General features: G+C 48.8%; 1 protein-coding gene across 2 annotated transcripts in view; it reads left to right on the top strand.

Annotated features, from left to right (window-relative positions):
• The first annotated feature begins 2098 nt into the window (after positions 1 to 2098).
• MAN1C1 (mannosidase alpha class 1C member 1) overlaps positions 2099 to 12388 on the top strand; it is a 137171-nt gene continuing 126881 nt past the window's right edge. For both annotated transcript variants that reach the window (XM_077775778.1, XM_077775776.1), the window contains exon 1: positions 2099 to 2867. In XM_077775778.1, the coding sequence (XP_077631904.1) occupies positions 2256 to 2867 (612 nt within the window). In that variant the 5' untranslated portion in view covers positions 2099 to 2255. The remainder of the gene's footprint in view (positions 2868 to 12388) is intronic.

The following is a 12388-nucleotide window of genomic DNA, read 5'->3' as shown; positions in this document are numbered from 1 at the left end:
AATGGACTTGTCTTCTCTGTGTTCTGGGGTTTGTACCCTGGATCTGTGGAATGTGCTGGTTTTGCTGTAGCCCTGCTTTCTACCCTGGGCCACCAACGTGTGAGAGGCTGAGTCAGGTGTCACAATCCCATTGAATATCAAGTTCAAACACACCTCCCTTCCTAAGACTCAGCCTTGCTTCCCGCCCCTTCCCCTGGATTCTGCCTCCTCAGGGGACTGAACAGTGATTCCCTTTCCCTCTCAACGTGGAGAGAGCGCCTGGGGTGTCTCCAAAGAATGCTGGGCTCCTGGTTCTCCAAAGACAAGCCTGCCTCTTCCCGAGGTGGGACCCATCGATGGCGTGCTTGGGCCCTGGAAATGAGGGCAAGCCAGGCCGAGTCTCTGGGTCTCTGGGTTCCTGCAGCTAAGTGGCTCACATGTTTATCTCTGATGTTTACAGCTGGTTCCAGGGAGCTGAGTCCTGCCAGTCAAACCCATGAGAGATTGAAGCATCTGAATTAGAATTTTACATTTAATCTAGGTGTAACTTGTGGGGTTGGGGGGGGGACTACTCATCTCCAGTGACCAACATATTTACACCTGTTACCCAGAGCAGTCTTTTATTTTCAGTGAAAATGCATTTGCATGCCAAGGGTATTTAAATATCAGGGGAGGGTCTGCTGTCAGTGGCCTGCCAGAGGGAGAAGGATGTTTGAGCCTCAGTGGCCCATCCTAGCAGGCCTCAGGGAAGAAGCAAGATTTACGAGGCGGGAGCCCGCCTGGGCCGCTTCTTCCATCGGTAAAGGCCTCCCTGCAGTATTTTCTGTCTCGTCAACGCTGCATTTCATTTTAAATTGCAGCTGAAAGCAGATATTTTCCCTCTTGCCTATTACACCTCTTAATTTGTCTCTCCCTCTGCTGTTATTAGTCTCTATAAAGTGTTTTGCATGAAAGACCCACACAGCACAATGTTGCTTTGCCCCGGGTTAGGTTTAACAGGAGGGGAAAGCTCAGAGAGACCTAAGTCCATGGAGGAAGGTGTAGGGGCCCTGGGGTCGAGACACACGTGTCTGGGAATCTATGCCTGGCAGCGTGTACATGTGCATGGTTTTGGACCTGTCTGCTGTGCGTCAGTGGATACGTTGTGTGCACATGTCCATATTAGTACTAACATGTATAGATGTCTAGGTGTGCTCTGGTATAATCACTTGGTGTTCATTCCTTGTGTGCAAGTACTCGCTCACAGGCTATCGCTGAGAGCGTATGTACCTGTGCGTAGGAGCACACATGTGCGCGTAAACACACGCAGGCAACTAGGTACGCATGTCACATGATATGTGTGGTCTCTACACACGACCAGGGTTCTCTCTTCCCTGCCCTCGCATCCATGTCTCCCTCCCCTCCCCCAGCTAGGGTCCCCAGCCCTTGGGGCTGTGGGGAAAGGCAGGCAGAGCAGTGGTGTGTGCGGGGCCAGTGGAAACACGGCCTTAGCCTGGCCCAACCGCAGCCACAGCTCCCCGGCTTGGCCCCGGCCACCTCTTCCTCAGAGTCTGCCACGGCAGCACCACCAGGGCTCCTGCGGGAGCTCTGGGGACCCCTGGGCAGGCCCCCAGCTCCCTGTCAATCCTGGCCTGGCACCTAGGAGTGAGAGCTGCGACCGAATGACGGCCAGAGCCCTTCAGACTGGCCCGGTCTCCTGCCCCCCCCCGCAAACCGACAACAGGAGCGACGCGGGAGGGGGCGGCAAGGGGGGAGATGTCTCCGTCGCCCCCAGTCCAGAGAACGCTGGCCACTAACCAATGGGCGACTGCAGCCCAACGGGGATCCCTCCGAGGCAGCCAATGACCTCGCGCCGCTCTCCACCCCCGCCCGCGCCAACTCCGCGCAGCTGGACCATTGGTGCGGGCGGGATGGGGGGAGTGTGCGCGGCGCTGGCCACTTGAGGGAGGGGGCGTGGCTTGGAGTCCCTTCGCCTCTCCCCACCCGCGCTTAGGCCCCGCGCTCCCAACCCCAGACGCGAGGCCATTGGCCTGGCTGCGGCGCCGCGGCGGAGGTGGACCGCGGGGCGCGCGCAGTGGGCGTGGCCCGAGGGCGTGGCCCGGAGGGAGGCGGNCAGCGGCAGCCCCAGGAGCTGGAAGACTCTCAGGGACCCCCACTCCGGGCGGCGCCCCTCGACGACCTCCGCGCGCCGGACCCCCTGCCGGCCAGTGCCTGCCCTCCGAGGGCCTGGGGGGCCCGGCCGGAGCTGACCGGCCCCAGCCCCGCGCCAGGCCACGATGCTCATGAGGAAGGTGCCCGTCTTCGTGCCGGCCTCCCCGTGGGGGCTGCGGCTGCCGCAGAAGTTCCTCTTCCTTCTCTTCCTCTCGGGCCTCGTCACCCTGTGTTTCGGGGCGCTCTTCCTGCTGCCCAACTCCTCTCGCCTCAAGCGCCTCTTCCTGGCCCCCCGGACCCAGCAGCCCGGCCTGGAGGTAGTGGCCGAAGTCGCCGGCCACCCCCTGGTCCGCGAGCAGGAGTCGCCTCCCAACCCGGCCCCCGCCGTGCCGGCCCCGGGTGAGGACGACGCCAGCAGCCAAGCCAGTGCCCGCCGCCGGAAAGGATGGCTGCGGCGCACGCACCCCACCGGGACGCGCGAAATGGCCACGGCGGCCCGGAGCAGTGGCAGCTCGGCCCTGCGGCCCCAGGGGGCCACGGCCCCGCGACCCCAGGGGGCCACGGCGGCCCGGAGCAGCGGCAGCGCGCCCCTGCGACCCCAGGAGCCGAGCATCCCGTTCAGCTTTGACTTCCATGCGTTCCGGAGCCGCCTCCGCCACCCGGTCCTGGGGACTAGGGCGGATGAGAGCAAGGAGCCCCAGAGCCTGGTTCGAGCCCAGCGGGAGAAAATCAAGGAGGTAAGGACTCTCCTTCCCCGGGAAAGGAAAAGACTCTCTGTGCTTCCATCCGGATCCCCTGGCTTCCTTCTGGTCGCTGGACCACTGCTTTAGGCCCTGCCGGCACACCTCACTCTCCCCTCTCCTCCCAAACTTTCCTTCCACCTCCTCCTTAGTGGGCACTTTCCCACTGTCGGGTTCAGTTAATCATCCCCATCCCTGGCAGGTAGTAGCCGAACCACTGGATCGACTCTCCCCTATTCCCAGACTCTGGTCCTTCCAGTCAAGTCCCCAGCCCAGGTGGGTTCCCCTCTGTCCCTTTGTGGAGTTGCTAGTTAGGTTCCTTAACGGACACCCTCTCTGCTTGCGCAGGGCCAAGAGCCACATTCTTTCTGTGTGTCCTGACTTTCTCTAAACCCCTGTGGGATCTCCTACCTGGAAATCTGGGTTTTGGGGGTGGTATTTGGTGCCCTGACAGTATTTTGTAATCCAGCCGGAAGGGATTGTGGATTCTTGCTAACTCTGTCTGTTGAGCTTGGGAACAATTGTACAGAATCGCATGTGATGCAGGAAGGATTGATCAATAGGGTGGTGGTAATGTTACAGAAGCTCTGAGGTTATTGGCTTAATGAAGCAAGTCTTGGACTTGTTCCCTGTAGGGGTTGTATGAGGGAAGGGTTTAGAAGGATCACTTGGAGTGTGAGTCTTGGTCTCAGTTTGAGAAACCAAAAGCAAACACAGCCTCTCCATGGCTTGAAGATTGTTGCCAAGACGCCACTGGTAACTAAATGCTCCGCTCTACTACTGTTAGAGCTGCCTGCGTGAGGTTTTTGCCCAGCAATGCAGTGGGGGCTGCAGTGACACCCCCGGGCCACGAGGGGGCTATGGGCAAGCAGTGGGCCAGGGTCTCCTCCCTAGAAATGAGAGGAGGCTTCCCCTCCAGCCTCCTTTTAGCCCTCCCCATGGACCCAGAAGGAAAGGGCTGTTTCCGCCTGGACTTCTTGGTTTGCTGCAAAGGAGCCAGCAGGTCTGATTTCCAGGGGGAGCCCGCAGCAAGGGTCAGGACCTGCCCTGCCAGGATCTGCTCAGAGGCCAGTGGAGAGCTTCTCTGTCTCTTTCTCTGTGCCTGGACTGTCCTCCACCCCAGCGTCCACCTCTCCCACACTTCTTACCTCTGCTGGTACTCAGCCCTTCTGAGATAAGCCCTGTTTGGAGACTATCTTAACTAGCAGTCACAGGATATTTTGTGATGTCAAGCCAGAAAGCCACACAGATGAGTGCTTGGTGTGTGTGTGTGTGTGTGTGTGTGTGTGTGTGTGCTCTTAATTTTCAAATTCTTGTTGAAATCTCAGAGGTTTGATTGAAGGCTGGAACTTGCAGGAGCTGAGGAAGGGACCTCATTTCCCCCTTTTTGGTTAAGAACTGTGTCGTCCACTACTTATCTGAACCACCCACAGCTCCCTTTCTTGAAGCCGGCTCTGAGCACATTAGCCCTTTCTGCCTTTTTACATCTCCCTGGAGAGCAGTAACCCCCAGTGACGTTCTATACAAACTGCACACATACAGTTTATCATGGGGGTGTCCAGCGCTGCCATCAGATTTTCCAAAGCGGCGCCCAGAGACTTAAGAATTAACTACCGTCCAGTAGTGGCTCAGTCGGTTAAGCGTCCGACTTCAGCTCAGCTCATGATCTCATGGTTCGTGGGTTCGAGCCCTGTGTTGGGCTCTGCTGACAGCTAGTTCAGAGCCTGGAGCCTGTCTTCAGCTTCTATGTCTCCCTCTCTCTCTGACCCTCCCTGCTCATGCTGTCTCTCTCTCTCTTTCTCTCTCTCTCTCAGAAATAAATAAAACATTAAAAAGAAAAGAATTAACTACAGTCCTCTTCAGAAGAGGCACTTTGTGCACTGGCATCTAGGTATGTGACCTATTTCTGAAAGCCTGGGGTTGGGAGCCATGGCAGGAAGGGGGTGCCAGCTAGTGGCGACTTGATTCTGTGCTCCTGTACCTCGACAGCTTCCCTTGTCGGCAGAGGCCACAGGCTGCAGCAGCTGGGGGTTGGGGGGTGGGAGAGTGGAGACTCTGCTCCGCAGGTGGGCATAAAATAACATGATGGAAGGCTTGTGTGGGTTGCCAGATGTCTGGATCATTCAGACTGGCATCTCCGGGCACCCCTGGTAGTAGCTGGAGGCCTGCTTGCACGTACCTGTGGTTGGTATCCCGAAGACCTTAAGCTTCTCAGAACAGAGGAGGCAGAACTATACACACTATCATATCTTGAAGCCTGTTGTCTCTTCAGGCTTCTTGAGTTTGGACCTCCTGCCCCTCCAAACAACCTGGAAAATGCGGGGCAGAGTTTTTGGTTTAGCTGTTAACGCAGAGCTACCTTCCCTGGTGTCCTGCCTGATAGGGAATGCGTAGGACTGTGGCTGGAGGATGTCTTCATTTCCTTCTTATTTACATTTCTGTCTGTGGCATGCCCGGGGGTAGATCATTTTAGAAAGGTACCTGTTTTCATAAAAGGGCCTGGTGCTTCCCTCTCTGGCTTGTTTATTTCCAGACATGGATTGATGAGACCCCAGGAGCAGAGGGGGAGCTAGCATCAGATAAAAAGGGCCCTGGTCTTATAAGATGAGGTTTTTAAAGTGAAAGTAAACATCAAGAGAGACCCAGAGAGGGTGATAAATGGGAGTGAATGAAGACTGGACACCAGGCTCTAGATCAATGAAGTATATTTATAAACATTCTGGTTTGAGAGATGAACGTGGTCATGAGGTCTGTGCTGATAAGGTGGGTTGAAGCCACACGTTCTGGGTGTACATACAGCAGGAAACAATCTGTCAGTAGAACCAACTATTTCTCTTTCACTCTGCAGCCATGGAACCTTGTAGAGGACAAGGTGGTGGAAAGGGGAGACCCAGAGAATGTGGGTTTGAATCTCAGCTTCAACTGTCAACTGTCTGACTTTGGGCAAGCCACATGCTCTCATTTCTGGCCCCTATTTTTCCTTCTGTAAAATGGAGCGAGGAAGTGTCACATACACTCTTGCTTCCAGACATGGCCCCTAAGTGGACTGCCAGTCTGGTCAGGGACTCCTTAGCTGTGGGCTTTCCCAGCTCTGTTTGCAATGTGCTAGTTAGTTCCGTGAAGAGACAGTTGTGTGTTGGTATTGATGATGGTGGTAGTATTTGCTGTCGCATGCCTGGCACTTTGTCAAGAATAGATATTCATAGAGTTGATTCAGTTAATTGTTCCTATCATCCCTATGGATCTTAATTTATTTATTTTTAGAGGGAGAGAAAGATGTGTGCATGTGCGCAAGCCAGGGAGGGGACAGAGGGAGAGGTAGAGAGAGAATCTTAAGCAAGTTCTGACATGGCTCGATCTTAGAACCCGTCAGATCGTGACATGAGCCAAAATCAAGAGTTGGACACGTAACTGACTGAGCCACCCAGGCGCCCCCATATGGGACTTTAGAGATGGGATCAAACAGTGACAGCTTCTCAGTCTGGGATCATGGAGAGGAAAGGAGTTGGCGAGAATGTAAAACAGCTTGCTAGCAGCCTTCCCTTTCAGATCTGACAATGATATAGGAAATTATTGTCATAATTATTAATTATAGGGGAGCTTTGCCATTGGTGGATTTCTTACAGATTCGAGTTCAACAGATTTTCTCACTCCTAACAAGCGCTGGGAGTGTATAGCCTGTCAGGGTTACATCTCAGTGAAAGGATTCACACTCTCCTGGGTCTTCCTGCTCATGATGGTTGGGTGCTGATCTGGGGGACCTCAGTTGTCCCTTCCAATTTAGGGAGCTTTTGTTAAAGGGAACTGGAAGTCTGAGACCGTGAAAATGTAGTATTAGAATGGGGCTTCCCCTGGTCCATATGCAGAACGTGGGTTGAATTTCATCCCTATCCCCTCTCCCCAGTCCCCTCAGGCACCACCATATGTGACCATCCTGCTAAGAATCCAATCTGGGTTCAAGACTTGGTCACACCATTGACTCTGACCTCAAAGAAAACTATCTATCACTGGGCCTGTTTTTCTGGTTAAACAAAGGGACTGGCATTTAGAGGACTCTTCTCTTTCCCTCACTCCCACCTGTTTACTATTTTGTTTATGGCTCTGCCTAAGCACCTAGAATAGGGTCTGACACCTAGTGGGAACCCAGTTACTTAAATGAATGGCTACAGTAGAGATGTATAAACTACCAGTTAAGGTTGCTGGCGACAGAGGCTGGGTCTTCTTCCTGAGGGCACCTGGAATTCTAAGGGTGTCAGAGTAGGGGTCACGGCAAGGCTGAAGACTTAGCAGCTCTGGGACCCAAGAGGCCTTTTAGAAGTTGCAGTAATTTTCTAAGTGCAAGTAGTCTACCTAGAAGAGAGTGGGGAGGTGGCAGCCATGAATAAAATCTTTTCATGCCTGGATGGCAGGCATCTGGAGGATGCTGAGTCGCCCTGGAGTGCCCAAGACTTGGCAGGGAGCACCCCGGCTCTTGCTTTCTATGCCTGCTGCGTTAAGCCTCCGGGATATTGCTGGTTATGATATGTGACTATGTCTGAATAAGTCATCTTGGCAAACGATCTTTGCTCGCCATTAACGGGCTGGTTCGTTAGTCATCTGTGTTTTCTCTGTATATCTGATTTATCACTGCTAGTGCCATGGAGAGGTGGGAAAATTAAAGGGCTTTGTGTTCTTTGTAGCATGTGAATCCAAGCCTGTGAGATGTTCAGGATAATTAATATTAGGAACACCTTAGATCTGAATAGCTTTCCTTTGAAGAGCTCTGTTTAAGTTGCAGATTCATTGAAGATCCTTTCTTCCTCCTGCCCTCCAGTTTCACTCGTGTCCAGCTCTATGATACATTTGATGTAGATAGGATGACTGGCCTATAGCAACTGGACAGGTCCTTTGGGAGACCCTTACATCCTCAGCCCAGGCACATCTCATCCTTCTTCCTGGGAATTGAGTACTGTGTGTAAAGCTTAGACCTTGTCCCCTGCAGGGGGGCAACTTCACATCCACAGGTCGGGTGGATTATTTTGTGTTGTGCTGTCATTTGGGGGAATTAGGTGCAGACATTCCAGGAGCAGTTGTTTGTTGGGACTCACATCCTTACCTCTGTCATTAGTGTTAGGTCTGGAAACAATGACTTTTAAAAGTCAGCTGTTTAGTCCACACTGTAGTTAGCAGAGGGGTAAGAATATAGATTCCCCTGTGGTTTCGGAGTGACTGATTTACATCTGAGCTCAAGAAACACTTTTTCTCTAGCTTTCCCTGAAGACGGATCCATTACTCTACCAAAAATAAATATTGTGATATATATCAGGCATACTTTGCTCAAAGGGACTTACATCTTTTCTCTTATTGAAAAAAGTAAATCAGGCTCACAAATTGGAAGGAAAGGAATTCCATTCAGGGAAGCGGTTTGATAATCTCGCTGGGCAGCCAGTCCTGTGGCTCTGGCCTTCCTGTGTCCTAAGTTGAGTCTGTGTGACACAGAGGGAGGTGTGTGTTAGGGAATTCTCTCCCTGCCTTGTTTTCATTGGCCAGGTCAGGAAAGCCTCCACAAGGGAATGATGGACATGATTCAGGAGAGTAGTTGCCTCAGGTGAATTCATGGGTATCTATTACATTACTTTAAAAGAGGAATGATACATGGGGCAGAGTGTCATGGATCAAAGATGATGATGATGATTCTAGTTCTCTGCACCTGTCGTCCAGAAAGACCAGGCTCATTCAGATGGTAAGCCGTGGTTCTTGACCCCAGGGCCAAGGCCTTACACACAATGATGATTTGCGTGATTGGGGGAAAGAAACGACAGACTTTCTTAGCTCCGTACTCCCCAGGCAGATGACAAGACCCTGAATTGAAGACTCCTAAAAAGAATTCTGAGGACTCAAGGGCCTAAGTCACTCTTCCTTCCCTCCTGTTGGCTCTGTTAATAGCCAAGACAGCATAGTTTTGGTTCTCTATTTTTTTTTAATTGTTTATTTTTGAGAGAGAGAGAACGCATGAGTGGGGAAGGAGCAGAGGGAGAGGGAGACACAGAATCTGAAGCAGGCTCCAGGCTCTGAGCTGTCAGCAGAGAACCCAGCACGGATTAGAACTTGTGAACTGCTAGATCATGACCTGAGCTGAAATTGGACGCTTAACCAACTGAGCCACCCAGGCGTCCCTATTTTCATTGTGTGTGTGTGTTAGTTTATTTTTTATTTTTTTATTTTTATTTTTGTTTTTATGTGTGTGTGTTTTTTAAGTAGGCTCCATACCCAGTGTGGGGCTTGAACTCAGGACTCTGAGATCAAGAGTTGCATGCTCTACCAACTGAGCCAGCCAGGGGCCCCAGGTTTGTTTTTTTTAAATGCAGTTGATGTGGCTGAGATCACTGCTAGTCAGACCTCCGCCCCCAAAGAGAACAGAAACCATGGAGGCCACAGCTGTAGGTTTCAGACTCAGTATGTGTGGTGGCTCAGGCGTAGGTCTTTTCTTCCCTGAAAAGGCTGTTTTCTAAGATTTGGGTTGAGAGCTCCCCAAACTTGGCAGGCAAGTGGAACAGCTCTTACTCTCAACTCCACCTTTTCATTAATTAAAGGCCAAGACCAGGGCAGTTGTCCATCTGTATCAGTGCAGAACCAATAATGGTAACTTTTACGGAAGGAACTTTGGCATACTGATTAGTGTTCTTCTTAATTGATGAACGATAATTGTGCTTTTATCCAGCACGGTCTGGGTATCACCTGCTCCACAGGTGAAACTTACAGGCGAACAGTGTTCACTAAATAACAACCATTTTCAGGGGCTGAATAATAGATTCCTCCCTGCTCCGCCACCTCTGCCATGACTTGGTGGTCCAGAAAATCCATTGTGCAATACAGCATGCTCTGTAGGGCCTGCTGAGTTGTACAGATGTCTTTCAGCCTCTCAGTGGCTCTCCCTGTGTTTTTGTCTTTTTTTTTTTTTAACAACAACCCTGTGATCCAGTACTATCTATTTATTTAAGTGTAGTTTACATATAGCAAAATGTACAGATCTTAAATATACAGTTTGCTGAATTTTAACAAATGCAGGAAACCATGTAAAGCATACGTGAAGATACAGAACATTTCCATCGCCTCAGAAAGGCCCCTCTGCTCCTTTCCAGGCAATCCCCCATCAGCCATACCTCCCATCTCCTAATTCAGTGTGTCACAAGAGATTTGTCTGGACTGTTCTAGAGCTTCAAATAAATGGAGTAGTTTAACATGTGCCTTTTTGCTCCAGGCCCCTTCACCAAGGATGTTTTTGAAATTCATCCCTGAATATAGTCATACTTCATTCCTTTTTATTGTTGAGATATATTCTCTTGCATGAATATAGTACAATTTGTTTATCCACCACCTGTTGGACTTTTTGGTTGTTTCTAGTGTTTGGCTATTATGAATAAAGCTGCTGTGAATATTTTATGTACAGGCTTTGTATAGGCATGGTTCCATTTCTTTTATGTGAATACCTAGGAGTAGAATTGCTGGTTTATAGAGTAGACACATGTTTAACTTTATAGGAAAACTGGAAATACTCTCCCTAAGTAGTTAAGGCCATTTTATACTTCTGTCAGCAGTGCGTGAGACTTCTACAGCTTTGTCAGCACTTGCTATTGTCCACCTTTGTAAGTTTAGCCATTCTATGTGATGGATAGTAATATTTCGTTATAGTTTTAATTTTTGATTCCCTGTTGAATATTGGTATTGAGCATCTTTTCATGTGTTTAATATTTCTGTATCTTCCTATAAGTGTCTATTTTAATCTTATGCCCCCTTTTTTAATTAAAAAATTGGGCTGTTTATCATCTTACTGAATATAGAAATTCTTTATATATTCTGGATATAAGTCCTTTGTCAGATATATATACTATACATATTCACTCCCAATCTATTATAAATATTAGCTCCCAGGGGTGCCTGGGTGGCTTAGTCGGTTCAGCATCCACCTTCGGCTCAGGTCATGATGTCATGGCTCGTGGATTCGAGCCCTGTATCAGGCTCTGTGCTGACAGCTCAGAGCCTAGAGTCTGCTTCAGATTCTGTGTCTCCCTCTTTATCTGCATCTCCCCAGCTCGTACTCTCACACTCTCAAAAATAAACATACATCCATACATATTAGCTCCCAGAATATTTCATTTTCTTAGTGGTATCATTCACAGAACAGAAGTTTAAAAAAATATTTTGATGTTTACTCATTTTTTGGGAGAGAGAGACAGACATACACAGGTATAAGTGGTGGAGGGGCAGGGAGAGAGGGAGACACAGAATCTGAAGCAGGCTCCAGATTCTGAGCTGTCAGCACGGAATCCAACGCGGGGCTTGAACTCATAGATCATGAGATCATGACCTGAGCCAAAGTTGGAAGCTCAACTGACAGAGCCACACAACTCCCCCAAAGAACAGAAGTTTTAAATTTTGATGAAGTCAGTGTATCAATATTTTCTTTTATGGTTAGTGCTTTCTGTGTCTACTTAGAAAATCAAAACAAAACAAAACAAAAAACCCTTTGCCTTCCCCATGGTCATGAAAATAGTCTCCTTTTCATTCCAGAAGCTTGATCAGTTTAGTTTTTACTTTTAGGTCTCCCATCTACTTCTCATTTTTTGTATATGGCATGAGGTAGGAGTTGAGAGTCATTATTTTACATTTAGATGTCCAGCTGTTTATCACTTTTTGTTGAAAAGTCTTTCTTTTTCCCATCGAATTGCTTTGAATCCATGTTAGATTAATCGACCATATATACATGGTTCTGTTTCGACACTCTTCTGTTCTATTGATTTATCTTTATGATAATTCATACTATCTTGATACTGTAGCTTTATAATAAGTCTTAAAATCAGGTCCTCTGTCTTTAAGCTTCCTTTTCAAAATTGCTTTGCTTATTGTAGGTCCTTTGCATTTTCTGCAAACATTTGAGAACTAGCTTGTCAGTTTCTGTGAAAAGTCCTGCTGGGAGTTTGATTGGGTTTGCTTTGAATCAGTAAGTCAAATTGGGGAGAACTGATATCTTAACAATATTGGGTCTTTGATCCATGAATGTGGTATCTCTTTCCATTTATGTAGATTTTCTTCTCTCAACAATGGTTTATACTTTTCAGTGTAGAGGGCTTGAATGTCTTTTATTACAACAGCGATTTGCTATTGTAAATGGTAATCTTTAAATTTTTATTTTTAAATTCTCATTGCTAGTACATAGAAATACAATGGATTTTTGTATATTGACTTCGTGTCATGTGACCTTATTGAATTCATTTGTTAAATTTGTTCTTTACAGATTCATTAGGATCTGTTGGGTATACAGTTATATTGTCTGTGAGTCAAGACAGTTTTACTTCTTCCTTTCCAGTGTTTATGCCTTTTATTTCTTTTTCTTCCTTCATTGCACTGGCTAGGACTTCTGGTTCAATATTAAATAGAAGTGGTGAGAACTGAGATCTTTGCTTTGCTCTTGATCTCAAAGGAGAAGCATTCAGTCTTTTACATTAAGTATGATGTTAGGTATAGGTGTTGGCAGATGC

Source organism: Crocuta crocuta, unplaced genomic scaffold, assembly GCF_008692635.1.
Source record: "Crocuta crocuta isolate KB4526 unplaced genomic scaffold, BGI_CrCroc_1.0 scaffold127, whole genome shotgun sequence".
NCBI classification, from domain to species: Eukaryota; Metazoa; Chordata; class Mammalia; order Carnivora; family Hyaenidae; genus Crocuta; species Crocuta crocuta.
Note: the sequence above shows the minus strand (reverse complement) of the source record. Positions and strands in the feature narration are given on the sequence as shown.